This window comes from Mustelus asterias, chromosome 16 (assembly GCF_964213995.1).
Source record: "Mustelus asterias chromosome 16, sMusAst1.hap1.1, whole genome shotgun sequence".
Classification (NCBI taxonomy): Eukaryota; Metazoa; Chordata; class Chondrichthyes; order Carcharhiniformes; family Triakidae; genus Mustelus; species Mustelus asterias.
This window is the reverse complement of record NC_135816.1, coordinates 50,975,368-51,000,645: the sequence shown is the minus strand read 5'-3', so window position 1 is coordinate 51,000,645 and position 25,278 is coordinate 50,975,368. Positions and strand designations below refer to the sequence as shown.

The 25,278-nt window shown below is 43.4% G+C and overlaps 1 protein-coding gene across 1 annotated transcript; it reads right to left on the bottom strand.

The window, feature by feature from the left end:
- Positions 1 to 12,784: 12,784 nt before the first annotated feature.
- On the bottom strand, positions 12,785 to 15,977 carry dusp1 (dual specificity phosphatase 1). Its single transcript, XM_078231111.1, has 4 exons — positions 14,778 to 15,977; positions 14,300 to 14,448; positions 13,837 to 14,056; positions 12,785 to 13,491 (listed from the first exon to the last, which is right to left on the bottom strand). The coding sequence occupies exons 1-4, from the start codon at positions 15,145 to 15,147 to the stop codon at positions 13,127 to 13,129; spliced, it is 1,104 nt and encodes a 367-aa protein (XP_078087237.1). The 5' UTR covers positions 15,148 to 15,977; the 3' UTR covers positions 12,785 to 13,126.
- Between the last annotated feature and the right edge of the window lie 9,301 nt (positions 15,978 to 25,278).

Genomic DNA, 25,278 nt, shown 5'->3' with positions numbered 1-25,278 from the left:
ATCTATAAAATAATGAAGGGCACAGATCAGCTAGATAGTCAATATCTTTTCCCAAAGTCAGGGGAGTCTAAAACTAGAGGGCATAGGTTTAAGGTGAGAGGGGGGAGATACAAAAGTGTCCAGAGGGGTAATTTCTTCACACGGGGGTGGTGAGTGTCTGGAACAAGCTGCCAGAGGTAGTAGTAGAGGTGGATACAACTTTGTCTTTTAAAAAGCGTTTAGATAGTTACATGGGCAAGGTGGGTATAGAGGGATATGGGCCAAATGCGGGCAATTGGGATTAGCTTAGAGGTTTAAAAAAAAAAGGCGGCATGGACAGGTTGGGCTGAAGGGCCTGTTTCCATGTTGTAAACCTCTATGACTCTAACCCCCGATGTGGTACTGCATGTGGTCCAGCAGCTCCTCAAAATGCCAGACCTCCTGTAGACCGGGGGACTACGGTCTCGCTGTCTTCATAGAAACCCTAAAATGCAGAAGGAGGCCATTCAGCCCATCGAGTTTGCACCCACAACAAGCCCACCCAGGCCCTATCCCCGAAATCCCACATATTTGCCCTGCTATTCCCTCTAACATACACCTTCTGGAACACTAAGGGACAATTTAGCATGGCCAATCAACCTAACCCACATATCTTTGAACTGTGGGAGGAAACCGGAGCACCCGGAGAAAACCCACACAGACACGGGGAGAATGTGCAAACTCCACACAGACAGTGACCCAATCGGGAATTGAACCCGGGTCCCTGGAGCTGTGAGGCACTGTGCCACTGTGACGTCTTCTTGCCGCCTCCTCGGCCTTTCTACGACTGGCATCGAAGAGCCTGTGCAGCTGACCCCTGATTTTTGGGCTCCGGCTCCTGTGATGCAGGGTCATGCCTGGGTTAGCACTGGCACTCTCGCAACCTCCTGCCTGCCTCAGCGCCGACAATCAGAGCCATCGCTATCTGGAATGCCTCCAAACTAAAATCCATCCTCAGTCTGTGAGTACACAGAAAAGAGAGAGCAGGAGAAATGCTGTTCGAAATGTTATCCATCTTTGCACTTGAGCACACCCCACCCACCTCCTTCCCATCCCTATATTCAGCAACTAGACAACCCTCAACATCTGTTCCCCGCCCCCCCCCCCCTCACCCCTCTGTGCAACCATGCATTACTGCAGCTGCTGTCCACACCATCCAGCTTGCACAGAGAGGCCTTTGCTCCTTGTGTCCTCTTCTTCTATCACGGCCTCTGGTCCCCATCAGCCCTCTCTTTACAGCACTTATGGAATACCGTTGGATGTGCTGAAAGTGGTGAAGTCTGAAGATTCCCTTCAGTAGGAGATGTGGACCTTTGAGGGAAGCTGTGCTGCACTGAGTGACACTGATACAGGTTTAAGTTTGAGCTTCCATCACGTTCCTTGGTGAGACCCAGCAAGTTTCTGGCAGTGTTAATGTCATCCAGTGGGATAAGGATGAGGCAAGAGGGGGCAACTGGTACACAGAGGCAGTGATATTCATTCTTTATGGAGTTTCCCTTGTATGTCTCAGCACTGCAGCTGTTTCTGTGATATGGGTTCCCTGGCAACACTTTTTTCAGCTGTTAGTGGGATACCTGATCCTTATTTATTTATTATTGTCGCAGGTAGGCTTACATTAATACTGCAATGATGTTACTGTGAAAATCCCCTAGTCGCCACACTCCGGCGCCTATTTGGGTACACTGAAGGAGAATTTAGCATGGCCAATGCACCTGTCCAGTACGCCTTTTGCACTGTGGGAGGAAATCAGAGCACCCGGAGGAAACCCACGCAGACACAGGGAGAACGTGCAGACTCCACACAGACAGTGATCCAAGCCGGGAATTGAACCCGGGTCCTGGCACTGTGAGGCAGCAGTGCTACCCACTGTGCCACCTTGCTGCCCACCTTTCTGATTCCTCTCACTCATCTGGTGTGGGACTGTGAATAAAGGGAGTTCCATGAGGTGTGCCAATGTCCAACGCTCATGTAGGGTTTGAAGGAAAGGAGGTCCTGGGTCAGTGACACTTGCTGTCTGCAAAGGGAGTTAAAACAAGGCTGGCCTGAGTTGTAGGCTTCTGCATGAGGACAGGATGATGCCAGACTGTGAGAAGTTAACAGGAGCAGGTATGCAGGTCTCCATATGTCCTTGGTGTGTAGTTCCCATGAAGCCAGAAAGACAGAGCTGAGATCAGACATAGAGAGGAACTAACACTTTTGACATTCAGGTGCCTGAATCTCATATGGATCAGGTTAGCTGCAACACTTTAATAAGTCAATGGAAGCAGTCAGGCAAGGCTTCCTCCACCCAGGTGATCCCAACCCCCCTGTCACCCTCCCCCCCCCCCCCTCCACCCCAACCCGGTGTCACACCCTTCCCTCCAACTTGAACCACAGTTACCTGCATTGAGTCAGACATGCCCCCCACAAGCAAGACAAGAATGTTTAAAAATAAACACCTCCTAGCTCCACCTCGGATGCCTTGCCATCAAGTCCCCACTTTCCAAGAGTAACACCAAGCTACGCCCACGTGACCTTTGGTACCGAGGGTGAGTAAATGTCACTTGGCTGCTGCATCTGGGGTCAGTCCCACTAATGACATTCAAATGACTGTATTTGCATAATTATCAGGTTTCCGTCCGCTCTCAGTGGAACCCGATCTGGGTGGGAACCTGGTGAGACGTCGGAGCAGGGAGTGTAAATCCCGAGAGCCCTCATGTCTGTCGGGAATCCCAATTTTTCGGCCGACATCCCATTCACCGGGATTCCAGTGCACTGTCTGAAGAGGTTGGAGGATCATCCCCATTAAATCAGAACTGGTATCTTTGTTCACATGATCTCACTCTCCTTTTTGTCCATGAAATTTAATGTTCTTCTTTTCAAGTAACAATCTAATCCTGCTTCTGTTTATGTTATTTTGAAGTCTAACTTTCATTGACAAAGAGAGTTTTTCAAACTTTTTCTTTAAATCTTTTTGTGATTGTTTTAAATTTTTGCCGTCTCATTACTGTCTCATATTATTGGAAACAATCTTTCTTTTTTAATTTTTAAAAATTCATTTATGGAATGTGGGTGTTGCTGGCTGGCCAGCATTTATTGTCCATCCCTAGTTGCCCTTGAGGAGCTAGTGGTGAGCTGCCTTCTTGAACCGCTGCAGTCCCTGAGGTGTAGGTACACATATAGTGCCGGTAGGGAGGGATTTCCGGGGTTTTGACCCAGTGACAGTGAAGGAACGGTGATAAATTTCCAAGTCAGGATAGTGATTGACTTGGAGGGGAACCTCCAGGTGGGAGGTGTTCCTGGGTATCTGCTGCTCTTATCCTTCGAAATGGTAGTGGTTGTGCATTAGGCACTAAAGGGATCAAGGGATATGGGGGGAAGGGGAGATCAGGATATTGAATTCGAATATCAGCCATGATCAAAATGAATGACAGAGCACGCTCGAAGGGCTGAATGGCCTACTCCTAGTTTCTGTTTGGAAGGTGCTACCTAAGGAGCTTGGTGAGTTCCTACAGTGCCTCTCGTAGATGGTACACACGGCTACCACTGCTCATTGGTGGTGGAGGGATATAATGTTTGCATAAGAGGCAAGCAGGCTGCTTTGTCCTGGATGGTGTCAAGCTTCTTGAGTGTTGTTGGAGCTGCACTCATCCAGGCAAGGGCAGAGTATTCCAACATACTCCTGACATGTGCTTTGCAGATGGTGGACCGGCCTTGGGGAATCTGGAGGTGAGTTACTCACCACAAGATTCGTAGCCTTTGACCTGCTCTGTTAACCACCATACTTTATGGGTAGTCCAGTTCAGTTTCTGTCCAACCCTCAGGATGTTTATCAATATTCACCCTATCATACCATTACAATTTTATCACTCTATCGCTAGACATTCCTGAACTGACTTAGCTCAGTGGAAGAACTCCCAAATTCCTCAGGTATCTTTCAACCTTGATAACATCCTGGTGAATCAGTGTTGCATTTTTTCCATTATTTTCATATCTGTCCTTTAATGGTATGTCAAAATTGTACAAAACTGGTATGAAGTCATAGAGGATATGAGAGTGAGAAGGTAATATTGAACTTATACAAGATTTCCAACTTTAGTCAAAGGTCTTGTATAAGTTCAATGTTGCCTTCTTACTTTTAGACTCTCTGTTCTATGACTTCTTATATAAAAACAGACATTCCATTTTTAATGGACTTTCAATTTGTGATGCCATATTTAATTATGTCTGTACCTCCTGCCAAGGTGTCTCTTCTCCATTTAAAATAATATTATTTACTGCAAGTTTCCATGCCCTATTATTTCTAATTTCTCATGTTTTTCTTTATTGAACTCTATCTGCCACATATCAGCCCAACCTGCAAACATAGCCATGTCCTCCTGCAGTTTTTACAATATTCCTGTCATATTTTGTTGTATTTCTCCCATTCTATTCTAGGGGTGGCATGGTGGCATAGTGGTTATCACTGCTGCTTCACAGTGCCAGGGACCCAGGTTCGATTCTGGCATTGGGTGACTGTCTGTGTGGAGTTCATATGTTCTCCCCGTGTCTGCGTGGGTTTCTTCCGGGTGCTCCGGTTTCCTCCCATTGTCCAAAGATGTGCAGGTTAGGTTGATTGGTCATACTAAATTGCCCCTTAGTGTCCCAAAGACATGTAGGTTCGGTGGATTAACCATGGGAAATGTGCGGGAATATGGAGATAGGGTGGGAGGAGGGTAAAATGACCTTTCGGAAAGTTGGTGTAGACTCAATGGAACAAATAGCCTGCTTCTGCATTGTTGGGTTCTATGTCGATTGTCATTAGTTAATTCCAACAAAAACAATCAATAAAAATTATAATAAAATTCCTTGAATCCTATATCAAGATCAGAATCTGCATCTGAAATTTCACTATCATTTTGGTTGACTGGAAAATGGGATCTGCTGTACATGACTACAAACAGGGCACATTTGTTACATCGCACATCACCTTAAGACTGTTTAACACTGACAATGTGAGCCAAAATTGGTAAAGAATTGATTTCCAGCCCTGACATCTCTCATCTCAGTAATTAGGACATTTATTATATTTTTAAAAAGTTAGTACAAATATTAAGTCTGCATCTTGGAATTACTTTTTCAGATTCAATTTTTTATCTTGTTAATATGCTGAAGGATTTGATATTGATGTTTCATAAGTCTCTGTTTTTACAGTTTAATAATAAATTATTATAAGAATGAGAGTGAATGTTTTTCTTTCAATTGAAGCAGAATGTGGCGTTATTTACATATAGCTTGGGATCAGGAGCACAAACCAAATCCACAACAAGCACCTTTATCTTTCGCCATCTTTTCTTGCCACAAATCCCTGATGTACTGCCGCTTTTTCAAATCTAGGGCTCCCCATTGACATTGCCAACCCCTCATTCATGCACTTATATTGCAACACTCCATACTCTGTCCCATAACATCCTGATAACTTCCGACTAAGTGCTACCAGAATCACAGAAAATCCACAGAGGCCATTTGGCCCATCGAGTCTGCACTGGCTTGCTGAATGAGCATTCTATCTAATCCCACTCCTCTGCTTTATCCCCATAACTTTGCAGATCCCACAACCTTCTTCCTAGTCCTAAATCATCACACTTGCTCAATGCTGAGATGTCCCATTTTCCCATATCCCAAGTTGTACCACATCGCAGTGCCACTTCTCCAATGTCAAATTTTATATTTCTGCACCATTACACCAGTGCCACATACTTAAAGAGCAAAGAACAGCACAGCATAGGAACACGGCCTCTAGCTGACCAAGCCTGGGCCAGCACATGACGCCTTTTTAAACTAAAGATGCTTTGCCTCTACGCAGTCTCTATCCCCTGCCTATTCATAAATCTGTCAAGATGCCTCATAAACATTGTTATTGTATCTGCGACTGCCACCTCCTCTGACAGCTCATTCCAGGATCTTGCCACCCCCTGTATAAAAAAATTTGCCTCTCACATCTCCTTTGAACTTTCCCCCTTTGACCTTAAACCTATGAACCCCTAGTAACTGACATTTCTACCCTGGAAAAAAGACTCCAACTATCCATTCTATCCATGCTCTCATCCGGGCGGCATGGTAGCATAGTGGTTAGCACTGCTGCCTCACAGCGCCAGGGACCCGGGTTCAATTCCCGGCTTGGGTCACTGTCTGTGTGGAGTTTGCACATTCTCCCCATGTCTGCATGGGTTTCCTCCGGGTGCTCCGGTTTCCTCCCACAGTCCAAAGATGCGTGGGTCAAGTGGATTGGCCATGCTAATTTGCCCTTTAATATCAGGGGGACGAGCTAGGGTATGGGGTTATGGGGATAGGGCCTGGGTGGGATTGTGGTCGGTGCAGACCTGATGAGCTGAATGGCCTCCTTCTGCACTGTAGGATTCTGTGATTCCATGATCCTAGACTTCAGAGCTTTCTCCCAGAATTCCTACTTCCCAGCACTGCTAGCAAATATTCCCATTCCCCATAATTACCTTCTTCTAACACTCTGATGTCCCAATGTGCCCAAACCTTATCTCTCGCTCTTCCTAACAATAAAAAATTATCCCCCACCTCCCCCCACCCTCTGATTCTCCCATTTTCTGAGGCACCCCTAATACTCACAGAGCCCATGTTCCCTCTTTCTTACACACCTACTAAATCATTCACAGTACTAATTATGCACAATAAATGCCTATAATCCCATGAACAAATAACAAAATTCCCATATTCTGGATCGTCAGTCTTTTAACATCCCAAAAATCCCCCTGGAAAACTCTCACACTGTAAAACCATTTCCTCTGCTATATCCCACAACCCCGCTTTCCCTTTATCCCAGCATCATCATCATACTACTTCCGCACTCCACAATATCCTTCTCATTAATGAGACATCTCCACACACTCTTACTAGGCTCCAAAATTCACCTCCCATACCTTACAGCAGACATACCCAATCTGCCCAAACCCCATTTCTCCCACACCAAGAAACTCCACACTACCAAATTCATGTTCCCCCTGTTACTCACCAATATACCCAAACCCTGATTCTTCTAATTTCAGTGCAATTAGATAGGTGTTTCATAATTTGCACTCATCAATCTATCTTTCCTTATCTCCTTTTCTTCTGATGTTCACCTTATCTCACTCACAAAACTCTCTTCAACCCTTTCATTTTCATCCTCTAACCTTTCACCACGACTCACTGAGCTTGCAATTGAACACCCACATCCGAGCACCAACCTCGTTCCTACTCAGCTCCATCAATATATCCTTCTGCATTCTTTCCAGCATCGTTCTCCCTGTTATTTTGTAGCTTCCCCATCGCTTAACCCCACTGAGTGAGATAAGATGAACATCAGAAGAAAAGGAGGTAAGGAAAGATGGATTGATGAGCGCAAATTACAAAACACCAATCTTTCTTCTCTGTCCGCTCACTACATATTGATCTTCAAAATCAGAGGAAGACTTCAACGTGGAAACATTCATTTTTAAAAAATCTTTAACTTTAAATATTACAAGGTACTTTTTATTATTTTGTATATTTCACATTAATGTTGGACAATAAATCACAGCTATATAATCAAACACAACACATCATTTCTTTTCCAATGAATTAAATTCAATTTATTTGAGATTGTATCAATTTCTCATCATTTTACATCATTACATTTTACCATTGTTTTGTTCCTAACCTCAATAATGCACTCCAGTACATTATATAAATCTCTCCTTATCACCTATCACATTGTATATATGTATGCGCGCAGTCATAAATCACTGAGTCTGAAAACACCACTAGAATTCCCACAACACTCTGAGCCAAAAATACAGCCTACTGATTGAATCCCCAGAAATCAGTGACCAACGTGCTACGCTCCCTCTACCCCCTCACTATTCTCGTTGGCTGCAATGTTGATTGACATTTAGGGCTGGGAATGTTGGCTTTGTCCATTCTGTGTCCCCACCCACCCGTTTCCCACTGCAGCTGCCTACCATGTACTCATTTCATGTCTCGTAGCCTGCCTGCCCAGTTTTGTTTCATTTCCTGCCTACACCCTCCATTGAAATTTCAGGCTTCTTGCCACCTACCTCTTCCAGTATCTGTTGCTTTCATCGTGCCAACCACTGCCAACTCACCTTGAACCTCCATCCACCTGTCCTGGCCTCTGGCCTCTCCATTTGAACAATTCCCCAACATCACGACTGCCCTGTCCAACACTGAGGTCAGCTCTGCCCACCATCTGCACCTTATTTTGTATCCACTTGGAGAATGCAGATATTCTGGCCCCTATGCCAAAGGACCATCACCGCTTTATGTATGAATTTAGAAACCCACAGAATGATGTACCTGAGGTGTAATTTTCTTTCTTTAATTTTATTTCTTTCTCAAATATGGCCTAAAAAAGTTTTAAGATAGCGTTTAACTAGGTTTTTTTCGACTATTAACTATTAATGGAAAAAAAAACTGCATATATTTTACACTCTGATGGACACTTTGTATACAACCTGAACATGTGCATTGAGGTAAGATTCCATTACAAGTTCTGGGCCTAAATTCTAACCTAAGCCTGTATCAACTTTATTTTTTGCCTTGCATTTAATTGCGATTTTCGATTGTAAACATAATGATGTGGAAATATATTGTAAACATAATGATATTGAAACCCAATGACAGGGTTTGACCAGACAGAGAGAGAGAGAAGCATAGCTAGCAGAAAGCTTTTGGAAGCTGTTACAATAGTTTCCATGACAGCTGGGCCAGAGATAAAATAAGGTGATTGTTCATCCTCCATCCGGCACTGCTCACATTTCTAAGAAATGATTTATCTGTGATCACGGATGTCCTGATTTGCTCTGCAACTTCATGTAATACTTCCATTCTTAATTCCTGTCGGGTTTTTAAACGGCCCGTACAGCAAGCACATCCTTCCCCATGTATCTCCTGGGGGATTAGTCCTTTAAACCTGCAGCTAGTTGTCGAAAATTCAGTGGCTTGAACAGACTTCTGGCCCACTTTCCCTAAATATAACCACAGCTTAAACGTTAGAATGTGTTTTACATGGGAGTGATTGTAAAGGCCAAATTTAGCTGTGGGGGCTGTAATATAGTTAGTGTTTCTCTCATTATCTGTTGTTGGAGCTGTTGGAGTTAATACCCCAGCACTGTCTCGGGGGAAACTTACGTCGTGCTCTCAGGAGGAAAAGTGCAGCTTCAGCATTTTATTTTTTAAAGATGGTGCGAAAGCCGGAATGGCTTCGTTATCTGTCAGGCGAATGCTGGCGGAAGTAATGCCAGTTCTATCAGAAATGAAGCGCAAAGGGTAAGATATCCCGATACTCAGAACAGGATGCAAAAAAAAAATCCATCCGTTGCAAAGCTATTTCAGTCCATGGTGAAATGCTGCACTTGCAATTCGACCCATCAATGTTTCCAATGATAGAAGCAGTGTAACATCCGGCCTGAGCTGCCGCTGGGACAATTTGGAATGGAATGGGAAAAGGGTGCGGGTCACATTCCGAGGAATGAGGGGAACGCAGTGTCTTTCTCTCCGCCTCGCTGTTCCCCTCGCCGGCTGCAACGTCAATGCGCTCCTCTCTCTTTCCTGTTCATGTGCCTGAGACGCTCGCCTGCCGACTGGGGGCCTTGTCATGGAAAGTAACTGAGTGGCAGGGCCACTGGCCACACGCCGGCTTTTCCATAATAGAACAACGTCAAGGGCAAGGGCGCCCAGTGAAAATAGGAGCTGGCTGCGCCGGGGGTACTCCTTCCCTAAGGTGGCTCGGGATCACTTACCCCACCAACTCGTCTGAGAAGTGAAACGGCACCGAGCAGCTGATCAGCAGCCCCCAACATACCCGATACATGGCGTTATTTATATATATATTAAAAAGCACTGGAACTTATTATTTACACCTTTGCAACGTCCTCTTGTCTTAGTTGTCGAAATTGACAGCCTAGTTTAAGTGACAATCTATTTGAACTTGGCAGCCTAGTTTAAGTGACAATCTATTTGAAATTGGCAGCCTAATTTAAGTGACAACGCACTTGGAATGAACACCCTGACGGGTTGAATCGGATTTGATCCTCTGTGTTTCACCCGGGTACAGAGAGAAAGCCACGCACTTTATTGCCTTTCTGCGGATTATTCGATTCTCCACATCTGTTTTCTCAAACTGCAGGCGTCATGTTTAAAATACATCCCCCCGGCAAGGTTACTCGTCAATTTAATCGCTGTGTTTTTGACACCAGTGGACATTTAAGCCCACAGGGGGGTTTTGTACAAACGGTTGCTTCCCACAGTTGGGGGATTTAACAATGATAAATTGAAAAACAGTTCGTCATTCCAATATTAACAAGGTTCACTTCCGAGAGCTTTAAACTCTGGGGTGCACATACAGAAATGCACAGAAAAAAGAAATCCTGATATTCAAGGAATTTAAGATGGGTATGCATATATATTTTCTATATATATATATATATACTCTGTATGTATATATGTATATATACACACACACTATATGTATACCCATACCAAAATGTTACTTTATAGGGACATATCCTCCGGGAATCGGTGTGTACGAACTACCTCTCACGTTCCTTTGAACACAACTCATTTATATTTATATATACATACATTTTATATATATAAAGAAATCTTGATATTCAAGGAATTGAAGATGAATTGAAGATGTATATATATAGTGTTTGCGCGTATATAAACACACACTATATATAATATACATACCCTTATATGCATATATACACATACAAGCTATATGTATACCCATATTAAATTCCTTGAACATCAGGATATCTTTTTCTGTATATATATATATAATGTTTATATAAGTATAAATGAGTTGTGTTCCAAGGAATGTGAGAGGTAGTTTGTACACACTGATTCCCGGAGGATATGTTCCTATAAAGTAACATATTGCTATCAGACTTGGAGACCATTCACTATAAACACTGCCTGCTTGGAGAGCCGGGCTGGTGGCCAAGAACAAGCCGTGACGCGCGGCTTCCTTCTGCGAAGAAGGAAACTCCCTGTGGTTTCCATGGAGACACAACCAGTCATACACTTCAGAGGAACAACTCCTGCACGTTACTTAGCAACGCCATTGATCCATGATTAAACCAGCGCCAAGACAAATAACTTGGCTAATCTTTACTTTTTAGCCCAAGTATTCCCGTCATTGTGAAACGTTCAGGATAAGTCCTTTTGCTTTGAGATTCCGTCTCTCTCTTCTGTTTACTTGGGTTTCATTTCTGCGACTGTGGGACTGACATGTATACTGCTGTCCCCAAAGTATTTCCGCTGAATATGGGACAGACTGTCCTGTCCCAGTCACTTTTATTTTGCTGTTCTTTGGATTTTCATCACGTTTAAAACGTTTAAATTTTTTTAACGCTAGTGTGGTGATTGTTGGCGGCGTTTATGTTATTCTATAAACGTACATAAACTGTATGAGATCCAAATTAGGGAATACCTACCTTTGTGTTAGAGTATATTATCTTTAGTATTCAATTTTCAGGATCTGAGCTACACCACCAAAGTTGACAATTTTAGTCCATCTTTAGGTACCTGGAGAGTGGTGGTAACAGCGGAATTACTTTCTCGGTCGCTTCTCAGGATATTTAAAGTACATCTAACCTAAAACTGGGAACAAAGGGGGGGGGGGGTCCTTCCCTAATGGACATTAATGAATCGATTGAGTTGTTTAAAAAAAATAATTGGACAGCTTCCTCGATAATGGAGTTATATTTTGACTTTTAAACGGAATCTAAATCTCAAATAATCGTGATGGGGTTTGCACTCAGTTTCTCAACATTTGAATTACGACTCCAGCAATGTCATCCTACTCTACTCATCAAAAGACAATGGTTTCTCATCCCTCCAACCTATTCAGAAGCAGTAGCTAAGAATAATTCCCCTCTAAGTCCCAAATACAATCTCAGTAAATGCCTGACGTAGCGAAATGTGCATTTCGAATAAATTGGCGCTTTAAATATAGCTACATTTGGAAGAACCCGTTTAAAGGGGAACTGGATTGCAGTTGTTGCTTCTGGTAATAAAGACTGCACTGTCAAAAATGTATTTTTGTACTTTTACAGACAGGGCGCTATGAAATTAAACCAGCTCCCTGAAGACATGATTTCTAATTGCTGCGAATAGGATTTTGAAGATGCCGGAGCAACTGGCTGGACTATATAGAGGAAGATATCCTCCAGGTTTTTTTTTAAAGTAATCTCACTGAAACTATAAGATGTTACTGAAATTAAACACTCTCACTGTGTGACAAGGGTCACATACTCGGCGGTAGATTACTCCCCCAAGGAATGGATCACACATTAATCTGCGGGAGAAATCTCAAGCGGAAATGGCGCACGAATTTACCATCCCCACTTTGTGTGCATAGAGGAACAGGAGGATGAGGATTGAAAGGGTTATGTTTCAAGGCTCCCTTTCGTTTGAATATGGCCGATGCTTCAGGAAAATGCTACAATGAGAGAATCCTGAATGTTTACTAACCCTGCATATGTTTTAAAATTCTTTATAATTAACCATTCCAAACGAAGTGAGAATTACTGGATAACTACCTGGCGCTGATGGAAGACAAATCTGTTTGATAACTCAGGGGAAAGGTAGTATTTAAAGTAGCAGTTGGTAAAGATTAAAACAGAGAGCAACTATCCCACGTCTTGGAACAGAACTTGCTGCTTCTAGGTGATTGATGGAAAGAGCCAGTATAAATAAGCACTGGTACAACACGCCGTGACACACAAATAAAAGTTATGTAAAAAAATTTTATTCGATTCATACAAAATAGCTGTACAATAAACAAAATGGCCATTATGTAAATAAATAATTGCATAAATTATCAAACTGACAAATCAGTATGAACTGTTGTCACAGGTATAAAAAGTGCTCAAACGCCGGTTGGGTCCTCCCCAGACAGTTTAAGAATTGACACAGTGCACGGGTCTGGTTGAGGTAATAAAGTTCTTCAAAAGAAACAATAAGCAAACTCCTGGTCTGGGAAATCATAGATGGATCCCTGTACATCGAACACGATCTTTCAGCTTATTGTACTTGGTTTAGTCTTTAAAAAGTCAGTCTTTCCAGTATGTCAGTATGTGGGAGAAGTGGTGATGGGACTCTGGAGATAATTCAGGGAGTTAGTCGCCGGGTGGACTGGCATGGAGACAGGAAAGTTAAAGACAAATCGAGTTGAAGTACCAGAGGGGTTGCTGGAGGGACTGGCAGCCTCTGTCGAACACGAGGGGGTCAACACTTGAGATTCAAATTGCAGGAGTTGTCCCATGAAGCTGAAATTGGGGGAAATAACACTCCGGCGCTGCTTAACGAACTCGAAAGCTTCGTCCAACTTCACTCGGTTCGCCCGCATGAGATAAGCCAGGCAGATGGTAGCAGATCTGGAGATGCCAGCCTGGCAGTGCACAAACACCCTACCGCCAGTACTCTTCACAGAGTCTGAAGGAAACAACAAGATCTGATTTAGTACCAAAAACTGGATATTAAAACACCCAATACGATAACAATTTACGTTAAGTTTAAAATAGTTTTTGCTTAAACGGATTGGTACAACTAGAAATTGACCAGGATGTCAAAGGTTTCAAAATGAAGTAGAAACTAAATTTTAATTAATTATAATTCGGAGATCGAATTCCACCCTCCGCTATTTAGAATGTTGACGTTATTTTATCCAGTTAAAATATTCTGACAGCAGTAGGAAACATATGGTACAACGACTCGTCAACATCCCTCCTTGCTGATCTAAAAGAATAATGTTTATTGTTAATGACCTGATGAGCTTACCGATAAATTCAATGGCCTCAATGAACCAGGAGCTGATGTCTGCTTTGTGACTGTCCTCCACAGGAATGCATTTGTATTGATAATGTTCCTCAAAGTGGTTTGGGCAGTTGGCAGAGACATTGATCAGGGCCGTGATGCCCAGGGCATCCAGCATGTCCTTCCTGGACGCATGATAGGCACTTCCGAGGTAGAGGAAAGGGAGGATTTCAACAGGTCCACCCTACCGAGAGAGAAAACATCACAGTTCAGTTTTCAAATCAAACCATCTCATTTTAGCTATGTACAAATACTCCCTGAAGCAAACATATCCATTAATAGACTAATTATAAATTATAAAGGGGGAATTTAAATCAATTTACTAGGCAGTGTTATCTATTTTTTTACTTTTTAAAATGTTGGGTAATACAACTGGGCTCAACACTGAAGCTCATCGATTATTAATTTCCTTCTCAAGTTAACCAACCTGATCATATAGCGGAGTCTCGCAGGAACTGCAGCTCGACTCTGCACTGTTGGGGTTGTTGCTGGCGCTCAGAGGTAGAGATAATCCCGAAGGAGGTGAAGGTTTAGTGCAAAATTCTGGATATTCCGAGGAGAATGTATCGTAGCCACCTGAAATTGAAGACGCGGAGCTGGTTAATTTTCTTGTTAACTTTAAGACACCGATTTCAAACTTACTGGCGTACAATCAGTAAACAATTATATTATAAACACGTGTATAAGGTTCAAAAGGATAGTACCGTCGCGTATATTGAAGAGGAAAGTTAGAATTCGTTTAAAGAGACAAATACAATGTTTTAAACTATAAAATCATCAAATGGGTACATGCCGGAGTTATATCGCTTTGAGCGATCGACTGTTCATGCGAGGTAACGAATGGTTGGGGTACATTCATTGTGTGTCGATGTGGGGATTTTAAAAAAACGCTCAATTGTGCTTACCTCGGAGAAAAACGATCCTTGCTCCATAGGATTCCCGGCACAGCGCGTTGACTGCCAGGAGTACAGTGCTTTCCTTTTTGAGCAGGTCAAACTCACATGTTCTTTCATCAAACACAACAACCACAGAGTAAAGACCGGACACTAAACTATGGCGGGACTCCTCGTTGGGCACAATGTGTTCGAGCCCCATTGTCCCCTTGGCCCTCCGCTTGACGATGGTGCTGAAGCGGACATTGAGCGAATTGACGATGTGCGAAGCGTTAAAGGCGAAGAAAGAGCGACAGTCCAGCAGCAGGCATTTGGAGGAGTCCTCCTTCAGGAGCTGCCCGAGAGTTTCATTGCTGACACTAGAGATTTCCATCATGACCATAATTGCTGATTTACACACACAGTTGATTCTTAAGGAGCCAGCTCTGCTTCTTGGAGTTTAAATGAAAATCCTGGCTGTCTGTGCGGTGAGATTGCCGGCACTGGGAGCTTGCCGTGCTTTGCCGTCTGCTTCTGGCCCCTGCTGATCCAGAGTTGTCTTTTTATGGACGACTTTGTGAATGAAGGTGACGCGCTGCATGTCACGTGACGGCCATTGTGACGCACCCGGCGCCTGGCTGTGAGTGACACGCCCTGTCCTTGACGTTTGCCAGGGGAACACGTCACGCTGGGCTTGTTGTTTCAATAGATACAATGTGATGTAACCTCAATCCTTCAGCAGCAGCTGACCGGCAGCAACTCCACTGTAAGCAACACAGGGCACTGTAACATTGCACAGGCACGGCAAACAGCACCGCAACATTATACAGGGGAGTCACTGCAAATAGCACTGCAAAAAGTACAGGGCACTGAAAACATTACACATCTCTGAGTTTCTGTGCCTTTCCAAAGTTCTGTGCCTTTCCAAAGTTGGGGAAAGTTTTAAAACCAAGCTGTTAAATTCATTGCGCACTTCAAGGCGCCGTGAGACTCGCGCGATGATTAAACTTTAGTTATCTTGACTTACGTGGTCAGCTGGGGAAATAAACTTTAGTCGTCAATTTTTCGTTTTACTTATTCATGCCCTGACCTCCCATCTGGGTTCAAATTGAAACCGAAGAGGCTTAAGATCCATATACCTCCCCCACCAACGTAATTGCATTGCGCTGTAAAGGAACAGACCAGGTGACGGAATAGTCAGGGTATTGGTATGAAGTTACCTGGTTCCCCAGTGAAATCATTCTGACGGTGCATCTGCGCGCACGCTCTCCGGGACGGAGAGAGGTATCGTGAAGTATGTAGCGTTTTCAATTTCTGTACAACTAACCAGGATGTATTTCTTTTACCGTCTATCAATTTGATATTAAAGTTAGATTAAAACACACTCTTGATAACTCGAAGAAATACTAGTCGGTCGTTCTGAGCCGATAGTTTAAGTAACGAATTATTTTTTTCCCATTGACTGAACAAGCCACTGACTCTCTACTGAATAGCAGAAACACACGGCCAATGAGCTAAATCTTAAAACGTGTGAAGTCATCTTTTCACAATATCGCAATGCAACTACATTGCCAGGCACACATTTTTAAAAGGGGAAAAAACACATGAGTTTAGAACTTAACCACTAAACACCGCTGCAAAAAAATATATGTCGACAATAACAGAACATTTGTCAAAGACCATGAATGTCTTAGAGCTTTATTCGATTATAATGCAAAATTAATGGGTGTTAAATACTAAAATCATGCTTTGATATATTTTTACTTTGTTAATACAGTTTAGCTTTGTCAAACTGCAGTAAAATGGGTCAACATGGGTTAATTAACGATGAACTAAAACAAGACTATTTTCGGATGGATGATTACTGTAAAACAATTCCTATGTGCGTGTAATTTAGTTATGATGTAATTTCTGAATTGTCTCACCTGATGTAATCATCAACCCAAAGTCAGAAGATGATGAGTGTCTCCCCCCCCCCCCCCCCCCCCCGGATAATGTGCAATTTATAAAATTGGTAGGTAGGTATTTTTACAATTGGACCGAACTGATCATTGATTAATAACGTGGTTAGAATTTCTGTGCATTCAATTTGGTTTAAAAGTGAGCTGACTTTGGCTGCTGGCAATTCTAGCTCATTTAATAACACTTTGGTTTATTGTTGGACGGCGCAGAGTTTGATACGGATATTCCAGACACAGCGGAATAGCCAATCGCATTACATCCTCAATCATGGGGTTAAGGCACCTGCCACTGGTTTTTGTCAGCAAGAATTGAACTATTTTGGATGAATTCTTAAAAGGATCGGTGTCATCAAGTAAATCAATTTTTTAAAAGCACAAACTTTGAGCAGCGAACTTATGCAAAACAGAAAGGAAACTGAGTAAATTAAACCAAGGTGTTTTCTGTAGCAGTTTCTGTATTGCCCATTGGTTCTGGAAGGCCTCAGATGTACTGGCAGACACCAAGGCCCCCCCCCCCCCCCCCCCATCTCCAGGGCTAGGCAGGTACAGACAGGACTGCAGAAGAGGCAGGCAGCAGAGCAACTTGAACCATTGGAGAGTGGCTAATGATGCTGAATTCTATAAGATCTTGCTGATGTATAGAGTGCAGCTATTTTTTTTCCTTACTGTGTTTCCTCTTATAATATCTAGGGCCCTTGAACACAACTTTCCTTCTATTTACTAATGAAAGTCTGGTGTGTATTAAAATTGTGTGTTCAGATGTACATAGACCCCTGGTACTGGATCTGGATTGTTCTTGTTAAACTGAGGAAGCAAGTCACTTTCCCATGCTTTGAGAAGCACCATTCCTCAACAGTGGAAAGTTTTTCACTGCAAAACAAAGAGCATGTGATTTAGTTATACGATAGTCATAAAACTTGAATACTCATTCATGGCATTTAAAATTATCCATTATGTTGTTACGTATGTCATAAACATTATGAAGCTTATTATGAAATCCAGGTTTCAAAAGAGGCCTAAATCTTAATGTTTCAATCCCCATATCGGTTGTGGTAGTTCAGGGAGACCTGTTGCCTCACCTTGTTCCATACTTGAGTGGTGCTCCTCAAGCTACATCTAACCAATTGTCTCTCTTTAATGGAAAGGGATGCATATGGTCCTGCGTGGACCACAACTAATTATCTTGCTTTAAACCATAATGTTGTCAAGCATACATTTAAAAAAAAACATTTAATATGAAAATTCTAAGGATGATCAAATAATAACATCAGTGCAGGGGAACACCAGCATTTTGTCTTTCTGAAAATTTAAACATGTTTGCATTTACAAAAGTGAAGTGCAGCAACTGGAAATCTGAAATAAAAGTATATTGCTGGAAATAGTCAGCAAAGTTAGTATTTTAGATGGGGAAGCCATGATGACAGAAGCTGTGAATCCAGTAGGGGAGTGACTGGGAAGATGTGTGTAAGCTCTGACAGAATGGAGCAAAGAGGAGCCTGGTGCAGGCACGAGAGGTGAAGTGGAGGCAGAATAGGAGAACAACAGAGTAAATACATTAAAAATAAAGAAAACAATGTAAACTGAAAATGCAGTGAGAAGGTAAATGACAGAGAGTTAAGAGACAAGGTTCAGTTGCATATGGGACAGAGTCCAACTGACATAGAACTGTTTTGTTTATGTAGCCTTCCCCATTGTGAAATGCTGATAACATTTGACATTAAATTGGATTACCTGTTATGAATGTTTACATGGATAAAGTGCATTGTAAATATTGATGTAAACACGTTACAATAATGACAAATATCTTTCACTTCAATAGCAAATGTTAGGGTCATGGATCATAATTCCAAGGTATATTACGAAGCCAGACTAGACCCCAACAATTTGTTTATTATGACAATGTGAGGAAAGGATGCTTTGCTTCAGGAATAATTCTTCTGTCAAAACAAATTTTGCTTATAACACAGTTTAAGTATAACTCTAACAAAATAAAGTAGATTAACACTTAACAGTTGAACAATCTCTAAACATGAAAGGAAACAACTCTAATTTCTAACTTATCACTACTTCAGTTCCAAATAAGCACCATTCTTCTTAAAGACATAAAGCCTACTTATTTAGTTAGCAATCACAAATATACTTGTTCTAATGAGTGTAGACAACCTTGGAGTTTTCAGAGAGATATAGAACTTTCAGAAGCCTGCAAAACTCTCCTAACTTCAGCTAGAACAGCCAAACTCCAACTCCTTCCGTCAAAGATGCCAAAAGACAGTGCCGGACCAAACTAGAGTCCCAGGCTAGCCACATTGACCCCTGTCAACTATGGCAAGGTCTGCAAAACATAACAGGCTACAAGATGAAGGCATGTAAAATCGCTGGCTCCAACATACCCCTCCCTGATGAGCTCAATGCATTCTACGTCCGTTTTGAGCAAGAGGTCAGCGAGAGTATGTCCTTCACCCTGGAAGCCCTGGATGAACCTGTATCAGGGGTCACCATTGCAGATGTCAGAGCAGCTTTCTCGAAGGTCAACCCATGGAAAGCGACTGGCCCGGATGGGGACACTGGATGAGCACTCAGATCCTGTGCAGATCAGCTGGCAGGGGTATTCACAGACATCTTCAACCTCTCTTTACAACAATCTGAGGTCCCTATCTGCTTCAAGAAGATGACCATCATCCTGGTACCTAAGAAAAACCAAGCAGCATGCCTTAATGACTGTCGGCTGGTGGCTCTGACATCCATCATTATAATGGATGTCAGAGCCACCGAAAGGCTAGTCATGGCACGAATCAATTCCAGCCTCCCGGACTACCTGGATCCACTACAGTTGCCTACCGCCGCAACACATCCATAGCAGACGCCATCTCCCTGGCCCTGCACTCAACCCTGGAATACCTAGATAACAAGGACATCTATGTCAGACTCCTATTTATTGACTACAGTTCAGCCTTCAACACCGTTATTCCCACAGAACTCATCTCCAAACTCCGTGGCCTGGGCCTCGGCACCTCCCTCTGCGACTGGATCCTGAACTTCCTAACTCACAGACCATAATCAGTAAGGATAGGCAACAATACCTCTTCCACGATCATCCTCAACACCGGTGCCCCACAAGGCTATGTTCTCAGCCCCCTACTATACTCCTTATATACCTATGACTGTGTGGCCAAATTTTCCTCCAATTCAATTTTCAAGTTTGCTGACGACTCCACCATAGTGGGTCGGATCTCAACAATGATGAGACAGAGTACAGGAATGAGATAGATAATCTGGTGAACTGGTGCGGCAACAATAATCTCTCCCTCAGTATCAACAAAACGAAGGAGATGGTCATCGACTTCAGGAAGCGTAAAGGAGAACATGCCCCTGTCTACATCAACAGGGACGAAATAGAAAGGGTTGAGAACTTCAAGTTTTTAGGTGTCCAATCACCAACAATCGGTCCTGGTCCCTCCATGCTGATGCTATAGTTAAGAAAGCCCACCAACGCCTCTACTTTCTCAGAAGACTAAGGAAATTTGGCAAGTCAGCTATGACTCTCACCAACTTTTACAGATGCACCATAGAAAGGATTCTTTCTGGCTGTATCACAGCTTGGTATGGCTACTCTGCCCAAGACCGCAAGGAACTACAAAAGGTAATGAATGTAGCCCAATCCATCAAGCAAACCAGCCTCCCATCCATTGAATCTGTCTACACTTCCCGCTGCCTCGGCAAAGCAGCCAGCATAATTAAGGACCCCACGCACCCTGGACATTCTCCCTTTCACCTTCTTCCTTCGGGAAAAAGATACAAAAGTCTGAGGTCACGTACCAACCAACTCAAGAACAACTTCTTCCCTGGTGCTGTCAGACTTTTGAATGGACTTACCTTGCATTAAGTTGATCTTCCTCTATATCCTAGCTATGACTGTAACACTACATTCTGCACTCTCTCATTTCCTTCTCTATGAACGGTATGTTTTGTCTGTATAGTGCACAAGAAACAATACTTTTCACTGTATGTTAATACATGTGACAAATCAAATCAAACAAAGGACACGTACCAACTGACTCAAGAACAGCTTCTTCTCTGCTGCTGTTAGACTTTTGAATGGACTTACCTCGCATTATGTTGACCTTTCTCTACACCCTAGCTGTGACTGTAAGACTACATTCTGCACTCTCTCATTTCCTTCTCTATGAACGGTATGCTTTGTTTGTATAGTGCACAAGAAACAATACTTTTCATTGTATACTAATACATGTGACAATAATAAATCAAATCAAACCTTTCAGCAAAAGCTTTCTGCAGACCCAAGACTGCACATAAATCACAACATCACATGACCCTGTCAATCACTCTAATCTGAAATCCCAGGGGAATTTAAGTAAGCAAAAGTCCATTAACTCTACTTAACAGAACCACTTGCAAGGTTGAAATGCTCTCCTAGCATCTGAGCTGACTATAGAAAATAAAGCTGAACTTTAAAACATTCTTCTGAAATTCAAAAAAACCACACAATATACATATCATTTGCACACTCTCATCACACAAAGGCACTTCAAGGAACAACATCAAATAAGCTTTTACACTAAGTTAAATAAGGAGACATGAGGGCAGATGACTAAAATGTTGGTCAAAGATTTTAGGGAGCATTTTAAGAGGAAAGGGAGATAAAGGGATGGAGAAGTTTAGGAAGGGAGGGTTCAGAGGTTAAAGACTTTGGCAGATGAAGGCACAGCTGCCAATGGTAGAGCAATTAAAATTGTAGAAATGCGAGAGGCCAGAATTGGCGGAGTGCATCGATCAAGAGGGTTGTGGGGCTAGAGGATATTTCAGAAATGGGAAGGGGTGAGGCTATGAAGGGATTTTTTAAAAATGAGAATTTTAAAAGTAATGCTATGCTCAACTGGGAACTGATATAGATCAGCAGGAATAGGGGTAATGGGTGATAGTTCAGATATTAACAGGAGAGGTTTAGGTGAGAGTAAAGCTTTGAGAGGAATAGTGTGAGTCACATACAGTATAATACAAGTATACTGGTAGATAACTCTGTGGTCATGGTGAGTTGGAGGTCTTATAAATACAGTTAGGATAAACAGGGACACTGACCTATTGACCTCCAAGGCAAATGAGGTCATTGGCAATCTAGGAACTCCAGAAGAGTATGACATTTGAAGAGTGATTTCCTAGACAGTGAGCATTAGGGATGTTTTTGGTGTCAGAAAACACTCACCTGAGTGGTCGTGTTCAATAAGAATCATAGAATCATAGAAACCCTACAGTACAGAAAGAGGCCATTCGGCCCATCGAGTCTGCACCGACCACAATCCCACCCAGGCCCTACCCCCATATCCCTACATATTTACCCACTAATCCCTCTAACCTATGCATTTCAGGACACTAAGGGCAATTTTTAGCATGGCCAATCAACCTAACCCGCACATCTTTGGACTGTGGGAGGAAACCGGAGCACCCGGAGGAAACCCACGCAGACACGAGGAGAATGTGCAAACTCCACACAGAATGGGACCCCGGATGTCGGGGAGCTTGATATAAAGCAGGTTTGGGGAGAGATTTTGAAATGTTGCTCATTACTGGGCTCTGATAGAATTGGGTTGAGGGTTTGGAACAAAATTGAGCAGTTTTAGCAAAATTGAGCAGTTGTGTGGGGAAGGGGACAGGTGAATGAGATTCAAACTGCCATTGTTGTTTGAAACCAGCAGGACCCAGCTACCCATATGCTTTAACAGCTCTCTCAACTTCTCCTACAATCTTCCAAACCTTATGTATGTAGACCCACCCCTACGATCTAAATGGTACTGTTTAATTTGTATTGTTTCTTGTCATTCTTCCTACTGAAGTTAATCACTTAACACATCTCTGTGAAATTTCGTCTGCTGTGTGTTGCCCATTTCACCAGTCTATCTTTGACTTCATGAGGTCTGCTTTATTTTACTCATTGGTTACTACGTTTCCAAATTTACTGTTAATTAAAAACTTTGAAATGATGCCATTCCCCTCTACACAGGTCATCTAATATATAGCAAAAAGATCAATGATCCCAACAACAGAGTGTAGCTTTGGACAGTGTGTGGAATTTTGGTGAGAGGAGGGAGTTCAGTGAAGAGAGGAGGGCAGTACTCCTTTGCTTTCATAAATGTGTCACCCTGTAGGAAGTGCTTTCTGCTGTTCTGCAGGGGAGGAGATTTGGTGAATATCCAGTGAGTGGTCAAAGTCTATTTTCCAAAGGTTTAAATTTGTCCTGCAGTTTGTGATAAGCTTAATTAATATCTAAAAGAAAATAAATAATTAATTAAAGATCACAAGTATGGCAGGACAAATGATGTATCAAAGCATGTGGGAGCTCAAGGATACTGGTGTTATCCAGGAGTGTCTGCAGCTTGAAGAACTTCAGCTCAGAGTCATTGAGCTGGAGGCCAAACTGTGGACACTGCTACATATCAGAGAGGGAGAAAGTTCCTGGATTCTTCGTTTCATGAGGTGGTCACACCCTCCGAGAGAAAATCATCCGGTTTGGAAAATGGTATGGGATAGGAGGTGGGGTGACTGTAGCTGAGGTAGGTAAGGGACCCAGAGGACAGGAGTACAGGCATGTCAGCTTCTGGAATTGTCCAACAGGTTTGATGTTTTTTTAGTTTGTTTGGCTGAGAGTTTCAGCTGCAGGGTGGATGAGCTGACGGGCTATGGCACCATGGTAGAGTAAGCCTCGTGGCTCAAAGACTGATGTGGGAGAGGTTGAGCTTTAGTTCATGGAGCACTGACATCAGTACTGGGGCAAGTTGGGGGGGGGGGGGGGGGCTGCACCATTGAGACAACCTACACCTGAACTATGCTGGGACCAGTGTTCTTGCAAACTGCATAACTAAGGAAGTAGAGAGGGCTTTTGTAATACCTCCATTGAGGTGAAGGTCCCGTCACCATAAGTTCCTTTATTTACAATACAAGCTATACAACAGAGCGCTCTATGTGCTTCTTGCATCAGCAGGCAGAGAGACTGACATACCTGCAATAAATAAGGAACATGAGGCTCCCTGATTGGACCATCAATTAGCGCTCATCAGGGATATATTTTTGTTCAACCAAATAAATAAAATCAAGCTAACTTAGAGAACTCTTTTTTTCCCCAACCAAATAAGTGAAATCAAATTAACTTAGGGACAACTCAAAGGGGCAGCTCCCTAAAAGGAGGGGAACCGCCCAGAACAAAAAACAAAGCGGAAAGGAAACTTAAAACATCAAATTAAAATGTGATTTAAGGGGTCAATACACCCCCCCATCCCTGCGGTGCCCAGCGGGCATGGAAGGCATCAACAGTGCCCTCGAACACTGCATGCTTCCTTTCCAAGAACACCCGGCCGCGAATGTAGCTATGGTAGAGGGGCAGACAGTCGGGTTGGATGACCCCCTCGATCGCCTGCTGCCTTGACCTGTAGATGGAAAAGACTCATCAGGGAGTTCATACTCTAGCAGGCCAACCTCATTTGCCTGACTGAAGTCATCACACTTCTCCCTCGCAAAGTCTGAGGAATCCTCTCGATCTGCTTTCCTCAGGGGTCTTTTCTTCCGCTTGAGCACCGGCTCTGGATCCTCCATCTTGGCATCAGTGGGGTGTAATGGTTGGGCGCCCATCTCTTCCACAGCGAACACTGGAGGCCTGGTTCCTCTTCAACTTCTCACGGCGGGGAACCGCTGCAGCTTTGTCCCCTGTGTCCATCTCGGATTCTGAGGTTCCCACCAGGGGTGCTGGAGATACTGGCCTATCGAGGGGGACCCTGCTCATCCCTAGGACTGCAGGGCGGATTGGGCTCAAGAACGGGTGGAGAGTTTGAGGCACGGACCTGGTTCAGGCGTTTCCTTACAACGGCCTCACCCACGCATCCTCAGTAGGATACCGGTCCCGTTCTGGACTTGACTGTTCCCGTTATCCATGTGGGTCAATTTGCATAATTTCTTACCCAGACTTTCTCACCGGCATCAAAGTGCCTTTCTTGGCAAGTGTTGTCATGGCCCCTGCATTGGGCTTCTTGGTGTCTTTCCACCTTCCCTCCCAGGTTTGGAAATAACAGGCTCAGTCTGGTGCGGGGTCATCTGCCCATCAGTATTCCCATGGTGGCGTGTGGAGCTGGCCTATAGTCGAATAGCCAGCGCGAGAGTTTAGTCTCTAATGACGCCACTGGCTGTTTTTTCAACCAGGCGTTTAAGGTCTAGACTGCTCTCTCCACTAGCCCATTTGATGCTGGCTGGTATGGTGCCATCCTGATGTGCTGAATCCCATTCGATTTCATGAATTTTGTGAACTCTAGGCTCGTGAAAACTGATCCATTGTCGGAAACTAACGTCTCTGGGATCCCGTGCATTGCAAACGAGGTGTGCAGTTTCTCAACGGTTAGTTGTGTTTGCCGAGTTCAGTTTGTAGACATCCAGCCATTTGGAATGGGTATCTATTATTACCAAAAACATGGACCCCATAAACGAACCTGCAAAATCGACATGGCGTCGCGACCATGGTCTACCTGGCCATTCCCACGGGTGCAGCGGGGATGCCGGTGGCGCCTTCAGCCCCT